The sequence below is a fragment of the Sabethes cyaneus genome, chromosome 3 (genome assembly GCF_943734655.1).
Source record: "Sabethes cyaneus chromosome 3, idSabCyanKW18_F2, whole genome shotgun sequence".
In the NCBI taxonomy this organism is placed as follows: domain Eukaryota; kingdom Metazoa; phylum Arthropoda; class Insecta; order Diptera; family Culicidae; genus Sabethes; species Sabethes cyaneus.
In genome coordinates this window covers 94,299,474-94,322,986 of record NC_071355.1, presented here as the reverse complement: position 1 = coordinate 94,322,986, position 23,513 = coordinate 94,299,474, and the positions used below count along the sequence as shown (strand labels likewise).

The 23,513-nt window shown below is 41.0% G+C and overlaps 1 protein-coding gene across 1 annotated transcript; it reads left to right on the top strand.

The window, feature by feature from the left end:
- Positions 1-93: 93 nt before the first annotated feature.
- LOC128741743 (protein prenyltransferase alpha subunit repeat-containing protein 1) lies at positions 94-15,359 on the top strand. The gene is made up of 3 exons (XM_053837744.1): positions 94-384; positions 10,278-10,723; positions 14,233-15,359. Exons 1-3 carry the CDS (start codon positions 290-292, stop codon positions 14,937-14,939), a joined length of 1,248 nt encoding a protein of 415 aa, XP_053693719.1. The 5' UTR covers positions 94-289; the 3' UTR covers positions 14,940-15,359.
- Positions 15,360-23,513: the final 8,154 nt, after the last annotated feature.

Below are 23,513 nucleotides of genomic sequence, written 5' to 3'. Positions count from 1 at the left end.
AGAAAAATCAAGGTGACACTAATGTGATCTCATTCTAATGACAAATCAAATGTCATTTTAATTAAAGAGTCTCGTAACTTTTTATCAATATTCGTGTGAAACGTAACAACGTATTTTTCTTATATATATTTGCAAAATTCACGACAATGTCGTTCATTATTTGGTAGAATTCGCTGTCGTGAGGTTCGTGATCAACCGTACAGGTTCCCGAGTCGGATTGCGTGTGTGCTGCGGTAGCTGATAGAATTATTCTTCCTTAAAAGACAAAAACCGAAAACTGATCGGCAGGATGACCTCGGATGCTGTCGACCTAGATGACGATAATGCTTTCTGCGAGAAGATTATCAACGAGATTCATGCAGTGTTTCTCAAGGATACAGAATTGTAAGTACAAAAGACAAAATGTTTTTAGCACAGTGAACGTATCTGGGTTGAGCCGTGTGAGAATTTTATAATCGCTACAAATGAAGCAAGCGAGCACTCTTTCGCGAGCGTTAGCATTGTAGCGCAGAATCTAAGACTTTCAGCTAGGATCTTAAGTTCCTATTCATTGATGGACATTATTTTGTGTCTCCGTGTTATTCTTTAGTGGAATTGTAACAGTTTGCACGTTCTTCATTAATCTAGGCTTCGATGAAATGTTTATCGGCACAGCCAATGTTACTGAAGGAAATTTGAATTTTCATATTGTGATGCGCAGTTGCTCTTGAGAACCAATTTATCTTAATGTATGATTTAACCTAAGACTGATACATGATGTATCACATTTAGCGTATATGACACTTTGTCTCACAAAATTCACGGCTGCGAGTCAGAATAATTCGTTATCTTTTTCGTAAATTAACGTTAATTCATAGCAATTGGTCGTCAACAATTTAGCTCGTTAACGTTTGCATAAAGCGAAAGGGAAAGCGAAATTTGAAGTATGCTAGCGTCGTTAGCAAGAATAGTTTTAAAACTGCTGTTGTGATGTCTTATATGAAGTGACGTAGATTGAGTAAAATTTAAAGAATTAGTTTTCTGCTCAGTCTTTTTATATGCAAACGATTAGTTGCATGCACCATGCACATACGATTAAGTTTTTATTAGCTTCAATGTGGAAAGACTAATACAATTTTTCTTTTAAACGGGTAACTCAGACCAAAATCTGTGCAAAAACCCGATGTACTCCATGGCAAGCCGCTTCAATTGTCAGCATTGAGATCTCGTACGGTACGGTGTGTAAGAGAAAAAATCATTTCTTCATTTAAAGTGAGGTGGCCTTCAAATGGGTCATCAGTGGCTCTATAAAGAGTAATGAACCTATTTATTTTCACATGCTCCGAGATGATTGGATTAATATTCGGGTAAATGTCTATGCAAACATTTTGCATTTCGACTAGAAATGATGAATTGCTCGGTTCTTCGAACTAACCGGAATCAACTATGTAATGTATCTCAACTTTCCGTTTCCTGAACGGATTTCGCATTTTTCAGTCAATTTTCCCGTAATGCGAGAGTCATGAATCAAATCCCTATGATTGAAAATTTTCAACATTCAGATAAAAGACTGGTTTGTTTGTACTAGCTCGGAGACGCTGGAATATACGACCAGCAGACATTACTATTTATTTTTAAATTAGTTTACCAAAAAACTAACAACGCGTGTTTAAAGTCGGTGCTAATTACGGTCTCTTTTCTTATCGGCATATTTTTGCATTTTGTATAAATTTGTATCATTCATTTATTCATTTATTCCTTTAGCCAGCCAGGTCTCCATCAAATTAATATGTTACAAGCATCATGGTACATCGTATCACACAGCTGATCGAGAGAATCTTTAGCCTATAAAAATCTTCTTTCTGAACGGGCATTATCACACTTGGTAATATACTTGGGAATCGAACCTGGCACCATAACTCAGTATAAAAAATCTCTGTCGTAACATGTTTAATGCCCTAAAAATTAGTAATTGAAAAATAAGAAAAAAATGCTTTTTATGTCTTTCCGATAAAGTTTTTTTAGGTTGGAAAATTTGCTTGCCATTTAAAAATAATTGTTTTCTACGATGCGTTGTTCACAACTTATTGAATTTTTAAACAAGCGGTGTCCGACCGGGAAACCGGGAAATGTCTACAGGAGTTGTCTGAAAAAATAGTGGCTTTGATTTCTTTGTTTATAAACACACATAATAAAAGTTTTCCTTGCAAGTTTATGGATATAGTCGAAGTAGTAACACTGCTTTTGTCGAATGTTTGGAGTTTAACTTGCTACTAAAAGCCAAATGATAAATTATAATTTGAATAGCTTGTTTAGCTATTAAATCCCCAAGAAACAAAATTTTAGGCTTTTAGTTATAAATTATCAGCACATTATAAATTCCCTACGATAAAACTGAACCTTGTCGTGGTGTAGGGCTTTTTAACTAATCAGTAAATGAACAGCGGTCACGTTTACTTCTGAATGTGGGTATATATCAAAATACTTTTGTGATTTCAAGTGGGACTCGGGGTAAAAATTTACCAAATGTGATTGTTGCGTTGTTCAGAAAGTGCTTTTATTCCGTTTAAGAATAAGGCCAGTATGGGGATCTCTGACAATAGATGAAGTTTTCTGGGATTCATCCCTATTTATAGCAACTGTCACAAATATCTCCGAAAAATGTCGGATTGATTCAGTTGGTCGGGGGCTTAGGGTTAGTAAGGGGATGTAAGCGGGATACCAGATCCGATTGGATGCCGAGGGACCACTCTGTAATGATTACGGGTAATAGCACTTCTTAGGTAGCAGATGGGAAAATTAGGTCAATTCGTGTCGCGTGTTCAAGTTTCGGCTAGGCGGTGCTGCTAGATAGAGTAGGATTTTTGCACTGGCCCCGTGGCTGTCCTGAGCTCTGATGGCTGCCCGCGGGCTCTGTCTATGGGAAGGGGTCGAGTCTTAAAGAGATGTTTAAGCCCAGAGCTTTACAGCACTTTGGTCTCGGCGGGCGAGTCTCTATATTTTGAAGCTTCTGTCGACTACCGCGAACGTCCAGCTTGTGCTGCGCTCAATTTACTTTGTATCGTGGGAATGCATTGTGAAGGGGATGAAAGATTAAATTTGCCCTGATAAGTTGATCCGAGTTGCTCCGAAATTTGTCTTATCTATTGGTTCATTTGTGGTTGTTTGTGTTGGAAAACTAAAAGCGGGCGCGCGGGAAGACCAGTGTCAGGCGGGGCTGACGAATTCTCCACTTCTTCACTATACCGCGTATTGCAACTCGAGTGGTACAAAAAGTCCAAAGCACATTTACAAATTCGATCTATTATTTTTCTTCTCATCATCATCATTATCATCATCATCGTCATCATCATCATTATCATCATCATCGTCATCATCATCATTATATTTAAAATATGACATTCCGGCCTTTGGCAGAGAGATCTTAGAGTCAGTTCGTGGAGTCCGCGCAGGGCCGAAACGCCTCCGCCTGGGGGTATAGGCGTGACGGCTATGCTTGGAGCTCTACCTGTGTTTTAGTGGGCGCCAGTGCCTGTCTCGTCAGGTAGAACTGATGTTTGAGGTCTCCCTGACACTTTGTTGACAACACAAAAGGGCCCAGCGCAGAGTTTTATACGCTATTAAGCGACCAGTTGGATAACCCGAAAAAAAAAGGAAAAATTATCAGCACATTATAAATTAATCGGCAACACAATAATCTTTATCAAGAATCTTTAAATCAAACATAATTAAAAAATTGAGCTTTTCAATCTTTATACCAGGTATTAGAACTTCAGAGAATAATTAACAAATTAACAAAAATCATTTCAAACCCACAATGTCTACCAGATGTATCCTAGGGTTTTCCGTACTAGTATTTCCCGACTCCGGTGACATCTGTGAGGGCACGCAGAATTTTCAACGGTTCTCTTAAGTAAATGTTGGACTAATATTGTTGGAGTTACAGCGGTTTGATGTACAGTGAAGGCGCGCTGGCGTATAGGCTCGGCAACAACTATTCTTTTCCCACCCTCAACAGCTGCAAGAACGTGGCCAGAATGGTGACATGGCTTTGGGGGCACTTGAAATTTGTTTAACAGCATGAAATGAAACCACAAATTTCATGTTGCTGGTAACAAACACAAAATACTTGTTCTTGAACAACTTAATTGAACTATTTTAGTATGTCTATAATTTTTCCTTTTGAATCTACCACGCTTCAAGCTTGCCTGCCTAGTATTAAAGCACTGCACTTTGGGCAAAAAGGAACCAAAAAAACGGACGCAATCATGATACTGCCTGCCGGCTGATAAACTATAAGTGATCTTATGTAAAATTTTGCGGAGAATCGCATGGTGTCCACCCGCTATTCTAATATTTTGTGTAAAAAAATCTGTAGCATCAAATAGGGCTAATCCCATTTAGTTTGGAGTAGGTACATTATTTTTTTTGGTTGAGTTCCCATTTGGTATGGTCGGTTTGCTAATGAGAATTGTCATTTGTTTACTTTTTGAAACGAAGACGTCACAATTGACGGCACCGCACAGAACTCCAACAACTCCAACTGCTACTACCAAAATGTGGGTGGCATGAACACGAGTGCTGTCCACTATCTGCTCGCTTGCGCCGACAGTCCGTACGAGATAATCGTATTGACGGAAACCTGGCTTGACAATCGTACGTGCTCTCGGCAGATGTTTGGGCCTAATTATGAGGTGTTTCGCTGCGACCGCAGCTTACACAATAGCCGCAAAAGTACAGGAGGTGGCGTCTCGATAGCAGTCCATTATCAGTTCAAAGTCTCTATCGTCGAAAACGACAATTGGCTACCCGTCGAGCAAATGTGGGTGACGGTAAAGCTTGCAGACCGTAGGCTGTTCTTGTGTGTACTGTATCTGCCTCCTGATCGCATCTGCGATCCCATTATCTTGATTGCTCATCTGAACTCAGCTAATGTAATAGCTTCAATGGCGTCTCCAGTAGACGAGATAATCGTTATGGGCGATTTCAACCCGGGTTAAAGTGGCGCGGATGAGGCAATGGTTTTATGTACGTTGACTCTAGCTCGTCGTCTCTATCTCCACTCACTAACGAGTTGCTCGACTGTTACAGCACTGCCACCACGCAACAAGTCAACAACATTGCTAACGAAACGGTCAGCAAATACGCCATGACGTGACTAGTGCACCACCGATCGTTTACTATGATTTCGCCAGTGCGGACTTCAGGGAAATCCAAAGAACCCTGAGATCACTTGGGATGCAGTTTTGGACAAGGAAGATGTTAATTCTGCCGCAATGACATTCTCAAATATCCTGAACTACGCTATCGATCGACATGTCCCAAAAAGAACCATGCCTGCACTGAAGCAGATACCCTGGGTAAACGCTACCTTACGGCATCTGAAATTCGAGAGAAAGACCGCTCTCAAGAAATTATCAAAACATAGAACGTTGCCACTCCGTAACCACTACTTGTCGATCAACACGCGTTACAAACGATTGCGTCGCTCCTGCTTCCGGAACTACCTGAGCAACATCGAACGCATATTGAAAAGGAATCCAAAATCCTTTTGGAAGCACGTCAACGAACCGCGGAAGGCATTAACACAGAACAGATTTCCCAACTATTCGCGCGGAAATTCTCTAGTGTATTTACTGACGAAAGGTTGACAAGAGAAGAAATTTCCGCAGCCGTCCAGTGCGTCCCCGGACTTAACACTTACCTTTCCATCGACGACGCGATGGTCATATCAGCCGACGCGAAGCTAAAATCCTCTCGTTCTTCTAGACCGGATGGTACTCCGTCTCTTCTGCTGCAACAGTGCATCAACACCTTGGCTGCTTCGATGAACCACCTGCTCAGTTTATCAATCAGTACAGGTGTCTTCCCAACAAAATGGATATTTCCTGTTCATAAAAAGGGAAACAGGAGAAAGGTGAATAACTATCGCGGCATCTCTGCACTAAACTTTTTTTTTTTTCCTTGTTGGGGACCTTGGACCACTGCGACCAGTTCTTTGATCTATTGTGGTGTGTCCTCTTTTGCTGTATGTCTTTACTTATGAACAGCTACTATATTGTTTAGTAATTGTTATTTTAATTGAAGGCATCATCCCAACACGGTAATATGTTGAGAATAAATTGTATTACTTTCTGAGGAGAACTAGCCCATATTTCCGAAGGCTCCAACAGTCCTTTATCAAGAAATTTGCGCCTTTTATTGAATAATGCCGTGCATTCGCACAGTATATGATGAGCACTTTCACACTCTAGATTGCAGAAACGACATCTATCATCATTAAGCTTTCCTATTACCTTCAGATGATATTTGCTTGGACAATGACCAGTAACCACTCCGCTAAAAGTACTCAAATCTTTTTTTGAAAGATTCAATAGCTTTTGCGTGATTGAGGCATTTGGCTTAATAAACCGTTTTGCATGACGAGCTGATAGAGTATTATTCCAGTTCAATTTGACCTGATTCTCTTCCCATTTTTTCAGTTCCATCTTGCACGTACTATTGGATACCCCACAGAAAGGTTCGGGACCTATAAATTCCATTGCAGATCCAGTTCTGGCTAACTCGTCTGCTCTTTCATTACCTTCTATACCACAGTGCCCGGGAACCCAAAAGAGGTTTACCCTGTTGTGTGTAGATAGCTGTTGAAGCAGTTTTACACAGTCCCAGACTAATTTGGAAGTGCAAGCAACAGATTTTAGAGCTCTCAGAGCTGCTTGACTGTCTGAGAAAATACAAATATTTGCATACCTATATTTTCTCTTCAAGCAGATCGAAGTACATTCTAGAATAGCATATATTTCGGCTTGAAAGACCGTTGGCCATTTGCCCATTGCCACTGACCTATTCAGTCCAGGACCAGTAATGCCAGCCCCCACTCGGTCTGCCAATTTCGAACCATCAGTGTAAAAAGTTATTGAACCATCTCTGACATAGGGGCCCCCTCGTTCCCATTCACTACGATCTGGTTCATGGATGCTAAATAAATGGTCAAAATCGAATTTTTTTTCCATTAGATCTTCAGCTTGAAAAATAAGAGGATTAATTTCAAATTCCTTTAGGATACTTAGGTGGCCTTTTAGATCACCACTGAAAAGATTTTTGGTTCGTCTGAGTCTTATCGCGTTTTTAACGGCATCTAGTTGAATGACCTGAGATAATGGCAGCAGATTTAATAGAGCATCTAGGGCTTTAGACGGAGTAGTACCCATTGCTCCTGTTATAGCGTTAGTAGCGAGCCTTTGCAGCTTTTCAAGTTTAATTTGAATCGTTTTTTGTTTCGTTTTCGGCCACCAAACTAATGCTGCGTATGTGATTCTAGGTTTCACTATAGCCGAGTAAATCCAATTGCACTAAACTTAATATCACATTCGCATTTTTTAAGCAATATGTCGTAGACGATCAACACGGCTTTATGCCCAAGCGGTCCACGAAAACCAATCTTCTAACTCTTACGTCCGACGTGATAAAATGGTTTGACGACCGGTCGCAGACGGACGTTATTTACACGGACCTTTCCGCTGCTTTCGATAAATTGAACCATCGAATCGTCTTCGCCAAACTGGACAAACTCGGAATCGGAGGCTCGTTGCTACGATGGTTTATTTCTCACCTCTGCGACCGCCACCTAGAAGTTAGCATCGACCGGTTTACCTCCAGACCTTTCACTGCTAACTGGAATTCCACAAGGTAGCCATCTCGAACCTTTGGTTTTCCTCGTCTACTTCAACATCTCAACTTCCTGCTTAAATGCCCGCGACTCTCTTCTGCCGACGATCTGAAGCTGTATGCTAAAGTCGATAGTCCGTACGATGCCGCGTTTCTGCAAGAGCAGCTACTGATTTTTGCGAAATGGTGCACAGATAACCGCATGCTGCTAAATTCTGACAAATGTGAAATAATCACATTCTCAAGGAAATTGAACCCTCTCGTTTTCGTCTACATGCTATCAGACGTGCCTTTACGGCGCGAAAACTGTGTCAAGGAGTTGGGAATACTGCTTGACTCTAAGCTTGACTTCAGAGAGCACATCGCTTATATTGTCGACAAGGCCTGCAGGAATCTGGGATTTATCATGCGGATCGCCAACTACTGTGCTCCTGTGTGGAGTCTTTACTACCAAAATGGAGTTGACCGAATCGAGTCAGTGGAGCGCCGATTCATTCTGCGTGTGCCTCATCGGCGAACCAACTATAGCACCTTTAGCACAATTACCGGTCTGCAACGCCATTTCAATCGATTTATACATATCTTCGACTTAAACGTCAGCCGCAAGGTATTGAAAACTCGGCAATAGCAATCTACGTGCTAGGTTAAGTGTATCAGTAGGGCCAAAAAGCCTGTTGATGTTTTTATACAAATAAACAATAAATAATTGGGACACCATAAAATCTCGCAATTTATTGTAGTTTCATGCTTTACGAATATTTTTATCAATCTTTGTTTTTGAGAAATCCTAGTGTCCGGTCATAGAGGATTTCACCTATACTTTTTGGATTAGTTAAGCGTTCGTACGGTCAACCAATTGGCGATGAGCTATGCGAAATAATTGTAAATTCGTTTGTTTTGTCCCAAACTAAAATATTAGATATATCTTGACTGATCAAAACGAATTCATACCTGGACGATTTGTTTGCATGAGCCTTTCGCGATTTGACACCTAAATGCATTTCACACATAGATCAGAAGGCTCAAGTAGATGCAATCTATACCTATTTGTTAATGAAAGAATTCGCTTCTTAGTGCACAGAGTTTACTATCACTGTTCGACTAATTTTTCAAACAATTCTGGTGTCCCACAAGGTAGTAATATGGGGCCTTTGCTATTCAAATATTTTTCAACGACGTTACATTGCTGTTGAGTGCTGTCGTAAAACTAGTATCGTGAAAGCACCAGCCGACACGCAGTGATCTGATCTGATCTGATCTGAAACTAAACCTGACTATACGATCCATAGGAGACTATCGCCAAAAAAACACATCTTGCCCGGCTCGAACCGTCCCGTATATCATTTGAAGATTTATGCACCATCCTAACTCAAGTCGAATTACTAATGAATTCACGCCCGCTACTGCCGATGTCAGAGGGCCCAAACGATTTGGCTGAGTCCATGAGTGATCATGGACATTTTCTCATTGGAATCCCCTGTCCAATCCAGATCATCACAACATTAATGCTCATAAACATGCTAGATCGCTACCCAAAGCTGTAATTATACATACAACAAAGAACAAAGGGATAAAATCATAGATTCTCCTCTCCTCCTTTCTTCTGTCGACAGAACAAGTTCTCGTCAACAGTCCAGATGTTCTTTGCCCTTGCGGATTCCAGTGGAATGCTTCTCTGCAGATATCGTTGGCTCCTTTTCTTAAAGTATATTCTATCGACTTCCACCTACGTTCTCGAACTACGAACCAGCAGGCACAAATGATATATCGCAGACAGCGATTAATAAATTCGTACAGTTTTTGCGTTGTCTCCGCTGAGATGCACCACGTTGCACAGGCGTATAATAAAACGCATTAAATGTTTGTGTTAAAACTTCGGGTTTCGGTTTGTAAAGCGGTCTGGTTTCAGCGCCTGACGTTTCACAAGCCTGCAAAAACAACCCTGGCCTTCCTCTGATCCGTGTGGCTATATCAGTCTTGGTACCACAATCGGGCGTTCTTTGGCTACTCAGATATTGACGGACTTCCACCTGTTGGTAGGACAAGACAACAGCATATTTTCGTGATTAAGTTGTTCAAATGCTTTTTTAAAGTCAACGAATGCCAGCGGAGGAGAGCTCTGTCTTTTTTAGGGTCTTTGGTCAATATACCTGGCCTCCAGTCCAGCGCAAAGGTGATGGTTTTCTATATATTGCTAAATAGCTGATTCATCATTAGCTGATCATCTCTGCAGATATGCAATCTATCCCTGGTGCTCTATTGGATTTCATATTTTTGATTGCTAAAACGTCAAAACTTACTGGTGAAAAAATATTCAAGGATAAATTACGGTCATTTTACTGAATTTGGCTAAAAATGATATAGGCCTTAGAGTGGTTCATTTCTCGAGGTATGTGTACCTAGGTCATAGGCCACTTGCGAAATGCATATCATATGCAAAAGACTTCTCGGACACTAGTAGCACTCTGCGAAAAATTTGGCACTCGTTGGCATCATTTTAATGATTTATTGTGCAATCACAACTGGTTTTTATCATTATCAAGCCATGCATTCGTGAACACCGTCATTATTAATCTTTTATCAGATACTCGTAAACAAAATTTTGTAATTTGTTTTTTTTTTAATTTCAGAACAGGATTCGAAATCATTCCTATGCCATCCAATACAAACAAATCGCCCGTGATTCATGCAGAGCACAATCTGGGATTGCAGTCGTGGTGCATCAAGTACATCTACGAATACTCACATCGTCTAATTCTGCAACATAAGGCCGAATGTGCAAAACTCTTGCTTGGAAATAGTCCTGTATCGGGTGGATTGCTCATAAACAGCACCACTGGTAGCTCGATGCTGCAGATGTCCGCCAGCAGTGGCAACAACTCAATCATCAAGTACCTGAACTGTGCCATTCTCATCAATCCTGATGTTACGACGTTTTGGAATCTACGCCGGCAACTGTTTGCCAAAAACAGGCTCGACATCACTAGAGAGTTCCAGTTCGCCGCGTTGGTACTGAGCAAGAAGCCAAAATCAAATGAAGCTTTTGCCTATCGGCGCTGGTTGTATTTGTTTCAGAGTAAGTTTTACATCGCAACAATAATTTTAATGGATTTTTATGTACACTATACCATGAATAGTTTCAAATCCTCCAATGATAGTAGGGGGACCCGGGGCAAGATGAGCACCCGGGGCAAGATTGGCACCCCTTCATTCCACAGCTACAAAACAGCCTTTTGTTATAAAGCTCCCACAAACTATTAAATTTTGTCGAAACGAAGTAATGTTTTAGCGTTGAACATAAAATATCACGCGCTTGTTGGAAAAATTCCATGAAATAAAATATCGTTCTGACAGCCTTGATTTCTTATAACATTTTGCCATCAGAAAATAAGCATTTTAAATAAATAAAAGATGCTTATTTATAACTTACAGCCGTTTTACGATTGAACAACATGTACTTTCCCAATTGAATCGGTAAAAAATATTTTCTAGTGATTCTTTTATATTTTGTAACAGTTTAAAAATATGTCGTTTTGCTGGGGTAAAATGAGCACCATTTCCCGGGGCAAGATGGGCACCCTTAAACTTTACAACATAGCTTGCAAAAACAAAAATTGGGGCCAAATTCAATTATTTTCATTGTTATAAATGTTTTTGGGACGAAAATGGTTAACGAATAACCCTACGATAAAACTGAACCTTGTCGTGGTGTAGGGCTTTTTAACTAATCAGTAAATGAACAGCGGTCACGTTTACTTCTGAATGTGGGTATATATCAAAATACTTTTGTGATTTCAAGTGGGACTCGGGGTAAAAATTTACCAAATGTGATTGTTGCGTTGTTCAGAAAGTGCTTTTATTCCGTTTAAGAATAATGCCAGTATGGGGATCTCTGACAATAGATGAAGTTTTCTGGGATTCATCCCTGTTTATAACAACTGTCACAAATATCTCCGAAAAATGTCGGATTGATTCAGTTGGTCGGAGGCTTAGGGTTAGTAAGGGGATGTAAGCGGGATACCAGATCCGATTGGATGCCGAAGGACCACTCTGTAATGATTACGGGTAATAGCACTTCTTAGGTAGCAGATGGGAAAATTAGGTCAATTCGTGTCGCGTGTTCAAGTTTCGGCTAGGCGGTGCTGCTAGATAGAGTAGGATTTTTGCACTGGCCCCGTGGCTGTCCTGAGCTCTGATGGCTGCCCGCGGGCTCTGTCTATGGGAAGGGGTCGAGTCTTAAAAAGACGTTTAAGCCCAGAGCTTTACAGTACTTTGGTCTCGGCGGGCGAGTCTCTATATTTTGAAGCTTCTGTCGACTACCGCGAACGTCCAGCTTGTGCTGCGCTCAATTTACTTTGTATCGTGGGAATGCATTGTGAATGCTAAGGGGATGAAAGATTAAATTTGCCCTGATAAGTTGATCCGAGTTGCTCCGAAATTTGTCTTATCTATTGGTTCATTTGTGGTTGTTTGTGTTGGGAAACTAAAAGCGTGCGCGCGGTTGAAGACCAGTGTCAGGCGGGGCTGACGAATTCTCCACTTCTTCACTATACCGCGTATTGCAACTCGAGTGGTACAAAAAGTCCAAAGCACATTTACAAATTCGATCTATTATTTTTCTTCTCATCATCATCATTATCATCATCATCGTCATCATCATCATTATCATCATCATCGTCATCATCATCATTATATTTAAAATATGACATTCCGGCCTTTGGCAGAGAGATCTTAGAGTCAGTTCGTGGAGTCCGCGCAGGGCCGAAACGCCTCCGCCTGCGGGTATAGGCGTGACGGCTATGCTTGGGACTCTACCTGTGTTTTAGTGGGCGCCAGTGCCTGTCTCGTCAGGTAGAATTGATGTTTGAGGTCTCCCTGACACTTTGTTGACAACACAAAAGGGCCCAGCGCAGAGTTTTATACGCTATTAAGCGACCAGTTGGATAACCCGAAAAAAAGGAAAAAAAAGGAAAAAAAGGAAAATGGTTAACGAATAACGTTCTTCGAGCTGTCGTTGACACGTTGAATGTGAAAGGTTATTTCATTAGAAGATACGGAAGAAACGCTAAAAAACTATGGCTTGCCGATGTAAACTCTTGAATGATATCCCAAAATGCTTGAGCAGGTAACGAATACCAATGAAATGAGGCCATTTAAAATCATATTCAGCAAGAAACGAGAGAAAGCGATAATCCATCACATCTTTGAAATTAAAAATGCTAGTATGGAGTGATCCCTTGGAGCTTTGGCATTCAAACTAGCAAAACAAAACAAAAATTCTCATTCATTCGATAAAAATGCAATGGTTTTTCGTAAACAGCCATGCAAATTTATAAATTTCAAAAACAGTTATGCAATTTTAGCCTCGAATCCCTTAACAATCTTCAGTCCCTAAAGCTCGAAACTTAAAAGTGACTATTGGTAAACTAATCGAGTTGCTTAAAAATGTTACCCCACCACCGGCTTTTTCATCTAATACGACGCTTTTGGAACTAATGTTTAGTAATAAAATCTTTACTAAAAACTAGGAACGTAACTTTAAGCAAAAAATTCATTTATTAAACAGGTGCCCATCTTGCCCCGTGGGGATGCTCGTCTTGCCCCGGTATGCTTCTGGCGGGTGAAAAAACAACTATTTTCTTATTACATTTTTTTCAATAATGTTTCTAATATTTTAAATCAAAATTGTGTAGGAAAGTTAGATGGATAATAGAACAACTGTTTAGCAACGGTTAGCTGAAGAAAAATCGTGCTTTTTATAACCAAAACTGAAGCTGAGCTTAGGGTGCTCATCTTGCCCCGGGTCCCCCTACTAGTGCTCCCTGGTGCCCAAATTTTTTCCTCAATTTTGTTGTTGTTTTTATTTTCGCGCGAAATAAATGTTTTAAATTAATGTAATAAATCAAACAATGTATTTGAACAGATAAAAGTTTTATAGAGATTTCCGCCCAGCCTGCTCAAAGGCGGCGCTGGGCACTAGAGGGTTAATATTTTCAGTATTGTTCAGGATATGGTATGCACCCTGAGAAATACTTTCTCAAAACATATGTTGAAAATGTTTCTCGAAGTTATATTGAAGCCAAATGATAAAAAAATTGCGCGTTACGGTTGAATAGTAAATAGGTCTTGTTAAGAGAACTACGATATCGAACGATTGTTCATAAATCACTTCGCCAAAACCATTGACCATGACCATCCATCCTGATGCATACCTTTAAGGACGAGGTAAACACGAATTACTGTACTTGGTTGGTTTATTTTAGGGTGATGATTGATCAGTGCGATATTATTCTTAGAAGTAGGATATATTTTGGCCTTTCATTTTTCATGGTATATCTTAGCTCCTAATAAACCCATGTAAAATTAAAATAAATAGAAAAGTGTTTTTTTGTTTGTTTTTATATACGTTGGGCTTCAAAAACAAAAAAAAACATTATTATCGTCATTTATTATTACGTTCAGTTATTATTGATCCAATACATTATTTATATATCGCTGTAATGTAGGTATTATTTAATTTTCTTAGCAGTATTTTTCTGCTTTGTTATTTTTACAGTTAAATTAATTGCAGCTTGTATTCCGTAGGTTTCGATGCCATCGATTGGTCGTTCGAGATCGGACTGTGCGAGAAATGTGCGGACAAAAGCACCACCAACTACCACGCATGGTGCCATCGTCAGTGGGTCATAATGAAATCACCTCACCTGCTGAAGTTCGAAATCTACAAAACGGAAAAGTTCATACGTAAGCACATCCACGACTACAGCTGTTACAATCATCGACAGTTTGTACTAACGAAAATGCTCGAAGGGACATACTTTGACGAGCACGACGGTCGAGATTTTAGCGAAATAATGCATTATGTTGGTCAGCTTATGGAGTGCACTATTGAGAATGTTGATGATCTGCTCAGGTGGATCATTCCCAGTGTTAACAGAGAAGTGATACATGAAATCAAGTTGCGATCGTTTTTATATTGCCTCAATGTTGCGGCTTATGATTTAAGGCTCTGTGAGGAATTAAAATCGTTGTACGGCGAGTCTAAAGCTTTTGAGAATCATCGTCGTTACATGATCAAATTTATAGTTGATTGGTGCCGTAAAGCATCATGCATTCTCGCTTCCGGCGCAAATAGTCCGCATTCAAACTGCAGCCAACCGGTTAATAAGATTACTAAACTAGATGCCCAAGATAGCGCTTTTCTGCGAGCTGTTAAAGAGTGTGAAAAAAGTCATAACACGCCCCAGCACAGAATGTGGTGCAAGTTGTTTCTAGATTTTGACATTGAATAGAACTTTTTTTATTTACAGCAACAAATGTTGACCCTAGCACATTGTTTTATATAGTTCCTAATTTATCTAGCAGCTAGAAATACTCAGTTCGGCCGTTCTTCGTGTATTTACTGTGTTTTAGTCGACAATCTTATTTCAACAATAATTTGCCTTGTTAGGTACCAATGTTACGTTGATTTTTTATTCAGTTGCTCTATACCATTTTTAATAACAATTATATGTTCTTGTTTTTTACTAACAGTTCTCGAAAATGCTGCATTTGTTGGTTGTTGCGCGAGTATTATATTGACGGAACGAAAATAACGTTTTACGAATCACAGCTGTTTATAAAATAGAGAAGGAAAAGTCATTATATTAATGATAGTTTATTTTTCTACCATTTTCATTGACCGTACTCGAATTAATCAGCGATAATAGTAATCTGATAATGATATCGCAGGAAGCAATAAACTTTGTATTGAGCCTTATTGCTATCGCTAGTGCTACTGTATGGTTTTTGATTTGTGAGAAATTCCTATATCCTATACCTACTCGTTACATGTCTTGCTATACCAGCAGGTGTGTACGCCTTGTAAATTTCGTCATGCGCCTGCGTTACACTTCAGATTGTCGTCTAGAATTGATCGCAGGATTCGACAATTGAGAATGTTAGGAGGTTGCGGAGTCCATCTACGGGCGTAACGGGTGATCGGCTTGATTGCCATAATTGCCGCTTACAAACCGCTCTCCTAAATATTGTTACGTTGGAGCACGGATTTCCGGATAAACTGACGCGGCTGGTAAAAGCTAGTTTGGAACGAGTGATGTGCGCTTTTCGAGCGTACTTTCACGTTCCTAAGAATCTCATTGAAGGTTGCGGCATAGTGATGAACTATCCTGTACGTTATTTAACTTATCTATTGGGGGTCACGAGCGGTCATTATTTTCAGTAAGAGTAGCCAATTCCTAGGGGTCGCGGACTGGTACGTTGTTATTATTAATCCATTTATCATGTGATAAATTCAGTATATGCATTATATGATAAATCCAAGGAAGGGTAAGAATACAGAGGAGTTAACTCTCGTTGAAACGGGACCACTACTGACACGAGGTCTTCAAATATTGGAACTTTTGCACTTGATTGGTTGAAAATGGTTTAAAAATAAGATTTGCACCTTTAATACCTCGAAACAGTGGACCCCTTCTACGCCAAAGGGCCCGAAATTAAAAAAAAAAGTTGAATTTTTAGTAAACTTTGGGATCTATATGGTGTGATTATCCCTAAATTTGCAACGAAACAACTAACAAATGGCATAGTTCTGTAAAGAACAGGGCATTCAAATAGCGTAAAAATTTTTTGGAGACCATCATGGATTTGGTCGCCATATTAGATTTTATCAAAAAATCGTCGTTTTTGCAATGAGCCCCCCAACTGATTTTCATTTAAAGACCACCATTGGAAACCATCATACTCGGTCCTGTGCTACTCGTCGCCGATTCGTTGTGCGTCTTGACACACGCGAGTCGGCTTTAACCTGGTCGAGCCATCTATTCCCTCTATTCCTAGTGCCGGTGGGGTTCTTTACAAGAACGGATCTCACTGCACAGCCGTCCGGCATCCTTGCGACGCGGCCGGCCCACAGTAGTTTCCCAACTTTCGTCGATTCTTTCCAAGTAGTGTCTGCAACTCGTGGTTCATACGCCTACGCCACTCTCCGCTATCTGTTTGTACTCCGCAAAAAATAGTCCGCAACACCTTTCGTTCGAATATGGCAAGTGCACATATATCTTCCGTAAGCAAAGTTACTGTCTCAAGTCCGTCGAGGACTACCGGTCTGATTGGCGTTGTGTACATCATCAGCTATGTGTGCCGGCGTATGCTCCTTGATCGAATCGTTTTGCAGAGGGAAAAGCAGGATTTGTCGGAGAGTAAAAATTTGATCCATAGTAGCACGGGCCCCCATAAAGCTTGCCTGATACTGTCCTACGAATTCACTTGCTATTGGGGATAGACGACGCAACAAAATCTGAGAAAGCACCTTGTATGTGGCGTTGACCAGCGTACTGCCGCGGTAGTTACAGCAATCTAGACGGTCGCCATTTTTGTAGATGGGACAGTCCACACCTTCCATCCACTCATCCGGTAGTTTCTCCTCCTCCCAAATCCTTGAAATTATTCAGTGAAGTTTCGTTGCTAGCGATTCATGAGCATTTTTGTAGAATTCCGCCGGGAGTCGGTCCTTTCTGGTAGCTCTATTATTCTAACCGATTTCTCGCCGGGTCTTTTCGAGATTGGGAGCCGGCAGGCTGTTGTCGTTTGTAGGCACTCCTAGGTTAACTTTCGTTGCGTCACCCTCTGCTATATTGCCGTTGAGGTAGGAGCTCATCGCTGAACTGCTTCCACCTGTCGACCACCTCGCGCTGGTTTGTGATTAAATCCCTCCTTCGTCCCTACACATGCCAGGTTTAGGTGTGTAGCCCTTACGAGTTTGGTTCACCTTCTCGTAAAACTTGCGCGTGTCATTAGCGCGGAATAGTTGTTCCATACGTAACGTGTGCATTAGAAAAATGTACTTTTTTCGGATGGTGATGAAAAAAACTAAGTCAGCTAATTGAGTTTGATAAATTTCCCATGGAAGATAATTGTATTAGCTTACCTGCAAAAAAAATTCTACGCCCTTGCAGCAGTTAACCGGAACATTCGCCATGGCGGACGAAAACATACGTGTAGACATGTTTTTGAGTTCTTTCTTCGTTTTATTTATCAAATTCCTCCTCAGTTCTCGCGACAATATTGTTGGAGTAGATCTTACGCTTCAGGTTTGCCCAGAAATTCTCGATGGGACGCAGCTGGGGGACACTGGGCGGGCTCACCGACTTCAATATTCAGCCACTCCATCGCCTCCAACGATCGCTTGGAGTAGTGGCCCACGCCAGATCCGGCCAGAACATCGCGTCTTCGCCTTTATGGTATTTTTTGTAGAACGATGCAACTTCCGCTAGGCACTTCGTACTATAAATTTTACCGTTCACTGACGCAGTCAGGCTTCAGAATGTATGTTGGCGCCTGCTCCACTCGTTAAAGATTTTCTCATTATCCACCGCTATTAGTTCCGATTCATCAACATTACATACACCACCATGCAAAATGACCGACTCACCTATGTCCGTGTATTACGATTTCATCTGTGCCGATTTTGATGTGACCCCAAGGTATATTAAACGGTATCGACTGGAACGCAGCCGAAGAGAGAACAACGTAAATGCTGCCGCCTTGACCTTCTCGCATATTTTAAATTACATATATCATTGACCGCCACGTGCCTAAAAAGACGATACGCATAGACCTGCACCTGCATTGGATAAACGCCATGCTACGTCGCCTTAAATCTGAAAGAGCGGCTGCCTTGAGGAGGTATTCAAGGTATAAAACACAATCTCTGTGAAACCACTATCAGGCTCTCAAAAAGCGCTACAAAAAGTTTACCCGACAATGCCCAACAAACATTTTTGTTTAAGAGCAGTTTATTCAACCATTGTATAGCTAAATTCAATGGAACAAGCGTCTGATAAGCTGCTATGCAACAAAATTGTTCCTTGGGTGCTTCCGCAAATATTTAAACAATGTTGGGCGTAGACTGAAGCGTAACCCCAAGTCGTTCTGGAAATATGTTAGTACTCAACGGAAAGACCACGGTCTTCCATCAGCCATGTTCCTTGGAAATGACACTGCGACAAAAATGGGAATGTTTTATCAACTGTTCTCGCGGGAATTCTCCAGCGTCTTTGTCGATGAAAGGCTGTCCGAAACAGAAGTATCGACTGCACTAGACAGCGTTCCAAATCTCGGCGATCCTCTCACTAACCTGACTATTGACGATTCTATGATCAAGCAGGCCGTTTTCAAGTTAAAAAGCTCAACTTCCAGTGAACCGGATGGCTTACCTTCAATCTTTTTAAAGAACTGCATCGATGCTTTGGCTGCTCCAATCCGACGTCTATTTAACTCCTCGATTAGCTCAGGCATACCCTACTAGCACTGTTGTTATAAACTAGTTGTGGTAACCGTTTAATGACTAATTTCAGTCCTAAATAGGTTGCAGCAACCAGAAATGATAAAAGTGTGCTATTTGTGTATTTCCTTCTGCTTGGAAATCCGCTTACATGTTTCTAGTACATAAGAAGGGGAACAAAAGAAATATAGAAAACTACAGATAGATCTCTGCCTTATGTGCATTATCGAAACTTTTCGAGCTCGTTGTGATCGTGCCAATTTCCACGTTCGTCCAGTAATACATCGCTGACGAGCATCACGGATTCATACCCAAGCGCTCAACGTCTACCAATCTACTAACACTCACTACGTACGTAACGGATTGCTTTGACGACCGTTCCCAGACAGACGTTATCTACACTGACCTCTCCGTCGCTTTCGAGAAGCTGAATTGTCAAATCGCCGTTGCAAAACTGGACAAACTGATTGGAGGGCCGCTGCTCCAGTGGTTTAAATCGTATCCATCGAACCTTCCTATTAATGTGTGTATCAATGGGTTCACCTCACCGGCTTTCACCGCTTTTTCTGGAGTCCCACAAGCTAGCCATCTCGGACCGTTGGTCTTTCTTATTTATTTCAACGACGCCAACTTAATGCTCAAAGGTCCTCGGCTTGTGTTCGCCGACGACCTGATACTTTTTTCGAAAGTTAACGATTCATCGGACACTCTCGCATTCCAGGAGCAACTGTTGATATTCGTTGGATGGTACAAACACAATCGCTTGGTACTAAACCCCGACAAATAAGAAGTGATAACGATTTCGAGAAAGCTGAATCCTATAATATTCGATTACCGATTATCAAGCGTACCTTTACGCCGTGTAGATAGCGTCAAGGATCTTGGGGTACTGCTGGACTCTAAATTGACGTTCAAACTACATGTTTCGTTCGTTGTCGACAAGGCCTGCAAAAACTTAAGATTCATTATGCGTATCGCCAAAAACTTCAATGATATTTATTGTTTGAAACCACTCTTCTGTGCGTTGGTTCGCTCCAACCTCGAGTGTTGCGCACCCTTTAGAGCCCGTATTACCAGAACGGTGACAGCTGAATAAAGTCGGTGCAACGGAGGTAAATGTTTGAATAATGCGCTCCAGAACCACCATGAGGTTCCACAGCCTCTTATTCAGCAACTCCTATCTCGACCTCCTCGTGGTACCATCCGGGATACGTTCCTTAGTGGAAATCGGACAACCGGTGGAAACTAGGGTCGTATGCGGACAGAGAAGGGGGCACTCATGCGAAGGCTGAAGTGTAAACTCTCCGCCTGCAGGACGGGTCTCTTGACTCCCAGGAACCAAAGCCCCTAAAGGAGATGGTTGTAAAAGCTGTTATCCATGGCTATTATGTAAAAACTTTAATGGATAAACCCCTAATCCAAGGTGTGACGCGACCCGTGCCGAGGGATGAATGGTGGAAGGGGTTCTATAAATTCTCTCGCCGCAACGGAGCCTGTAGAGTACCAAGGCGCCCTCCACAGCAATTTTCCCTTGCTGCATCAAGCCGGTCACTGATGCAGTGGACGATTTCTTACCGTGCAAGCTCTTTCTGCCGAAAAACAAAGAAACGAATGAGGTGGAGAGGAGAGTAGGGGAGGAGCAGGACCTGAACGATGCGCTAGCAGGGGTTCAGTCCTGATCCTCGTCCATCCTCAACACGCCGACTCGTTGTGAGTCGACAAACGAAGATGTGGTTCCAAAACTTTCTACTCACGGGTCGAGATTCACTCTGCCTGATCTCTGACTGTGTGCTGGAGGGTGGGCTGAAAAAAAAGGAGAGCCGAACAGTTATGGCCAGTAGGATGGCTGTACAATCGCTCAAACAATCTAAATAAATATATAACGTCGAGTATCCACCCCTAGGTTACTCAAAAGTTGCTGAGTCTCAATAAGAGAGATCTCAGCAAGCTTACCGGTCTTGCGATAGGATATTGCCCGAGTAAATATCATCTTCGGAATCTCAGTTTCGTACATGATGATATTTAACCTCGGAACCCTTGCTCTGCAATCGTGGAGCACAAATAATACGCAGACTGCAGTATCTCAAAAAGGGGAGATCTGGTTGGCGTCGCCGATCAGGGGACTAGGTTCATAAACCTAGTCATCCCTGATTGGCACATGTCTCGCTCCAGCTACCAGCCTGTCACTTTCTCAATAATGATAGGTAAGCTTGAAGCGTACAGTAAAACAATAAAGCGGGGCATACCACAATAGTTCAAAAGAATGGAGGCAGTGGTAAGAGTACCCAACAGAGGAGAAGAACGGAGGTTCATCCGCTTTACCCTCCGTAGGTTACCATGGAATGATCCGCTCCGGTTACCAAGCTACGAACAGCGCTGCAGATTAATCAACTTGGACACTCTGCAAACACGTCGGGACGTAACTAGAGCCGTCTTCGTATCAGATGTTCTGACATCCCGGATTGACTGCCCTTGGATTGTAGAAAGACTTGACGTCGACATTTTAACTCGGCGTCGCTTAACGCGGAACAATTCCTTCTTGCATATACCGCACCGGCGAACTAATTACAGTACTTTCGGTACTATAACCGGCTTACAACGAAACTTCAATCGTTTTGTGTCGTACTTCGACTTTGACGTCAGCCGCAACGTGCTGAAAACCGATTTAGAACTCTAGCTATTAGTTTTTAAGTAGTCAGTAGGATGGAAAAATCTGTTGACTTTTAATCAATAAAGAATAAACAATAAATATCTTCCGCAGCTCTCGGTCCATAGTTCCAGTTTTCTTGAAAGTTCTTTGCCGCCTTTCCAGGTCCTCCTTAGAACCCTTCAGAATATTACATATTTCTGATTTTAGCATTTTTAGCATTTTAGCTAACTTTGATTCAGACCACTGGATTTTCCAGGTCTTTGTGCAAACTTTTTCTACGTCAATTCTGTACTGCTCCGCAACGCTACGAAACTTGCACCAGTTGTGCTTTTTTATGAAAATTTACGTTTTCTGAGAGTTAGAGAGTGTTGGTGGCAATATAGCTGTTTATAGTACTTGAAATATTCATTATTTTTGGATTTTATCTACTTTTTTGCCATCTTCTCCTCCTACAAATGACGACGAACATATTTGAGGTAAATTGCTGTCAAAACTGTACTATTGTGCTATCGTATTCATTAATAATTCATAATAAATGTATTCAATAATGATGAATTAATTTTTGAATGTGTCAAATTTAGAGTTCATAATTTATACAACCACACTGGTAATGGTATATACGACTCTTACTTTAGTTCTTCAGATAACTGTCGTCTCTCGCGCTTTTCGCCGATTTGTTACCTTTGCGGCAGTACAACAAAAGTAAAATTTTACGAGTTTTTCTTCATCCTCCCAAAAATGCATTTTTGGCGCACCGCGCAAAAGAGAGCGAGAGCATCTAAAGGGCTATGTAATCTCTCTCCGTGTTGTCGTCCTAAATATTATGCTTTCAGAGTTTGTGCATATCCTTTTGCCTTTTCAGAGAAACGCCATCATCGGCATTTTCAATTCCATTCAAACATTGTGCTAAGCATAACAGTGCAAAATTTGAGATTTGCTCAATAAATCAATTTTCTTTCGACAGTTTCCACCTTCGGGAAGAACAAGTATCAAAGAGTGCTTTTCGATGGAATGAACTAATGTAAATGTGAATGGCTGATTTAATACCTTTCCAATGTGAACGAGTCGCTGTCGATGTGCTTTCCAAAGAACTTTGATTGTCTCCATCAGTGTTGTATTTCGGTCAGTAGCGCCTAAATTAAAATTATTCTTAAGGAATGCAGGACACCTAAGGCTTTTCAAAATAGCTGCGGACAGTAAGAGGTAAGCAGAGAAAATTGAATGGAAAAACTTGTTACAGATAGGCATGGAAGGTCAGGGTTGTTTCTAACATGAAGGTTGTTTCCCTGGTTTTCGCTGACCCACAAAGGATTCCCGGACGTATAGATTTTTAATAGCTATGTTTTGCCGCTCGTGCCGGTCCACCTCGACGGGTTATTTTTTATTATTTCAATCTATTTGCCTCATAAGGACATATTTATTACTGCCGATCAACGTGAAAATAGTCGGAAATGCCTGTAGTTGAAGTGGTAAAAATGGTAATAGTTTTTAGTTCTTTGAGGCTCCAGTTAAGACGTTTCAAGGTAAATGTCAAACAAAAATCGCACATCGATATTCTCGTATTTACAAAAATTCGCACACTCTGTGAACAAATCAGTCCTTTTTTATTGATCAAAATTACATGGTATGTATTTCAAAATATGGTTGTAATATCGTCTTCTGTAGAGATGTTTATATTCAAGTTCTGTTAAAAATGTACGGCAAAGCATTTAAAAAGGGTTTATTTGGGACTATTCAACGAACGATCATTTCGGCGCAAGCAGGCGCCACAATGAAAATTTGATATAAATTTTACATTAATGCAGAATTAAGCAGAAAATTAAAAAATAGAAGCAGGCGAATAATTAGATACTATTTAAGAAAATTTTTTTTAAGTCTTATGAAACTGTTTCATTGCAGTTAAAAACAAAACACCACGCGTCTCCGTTACAT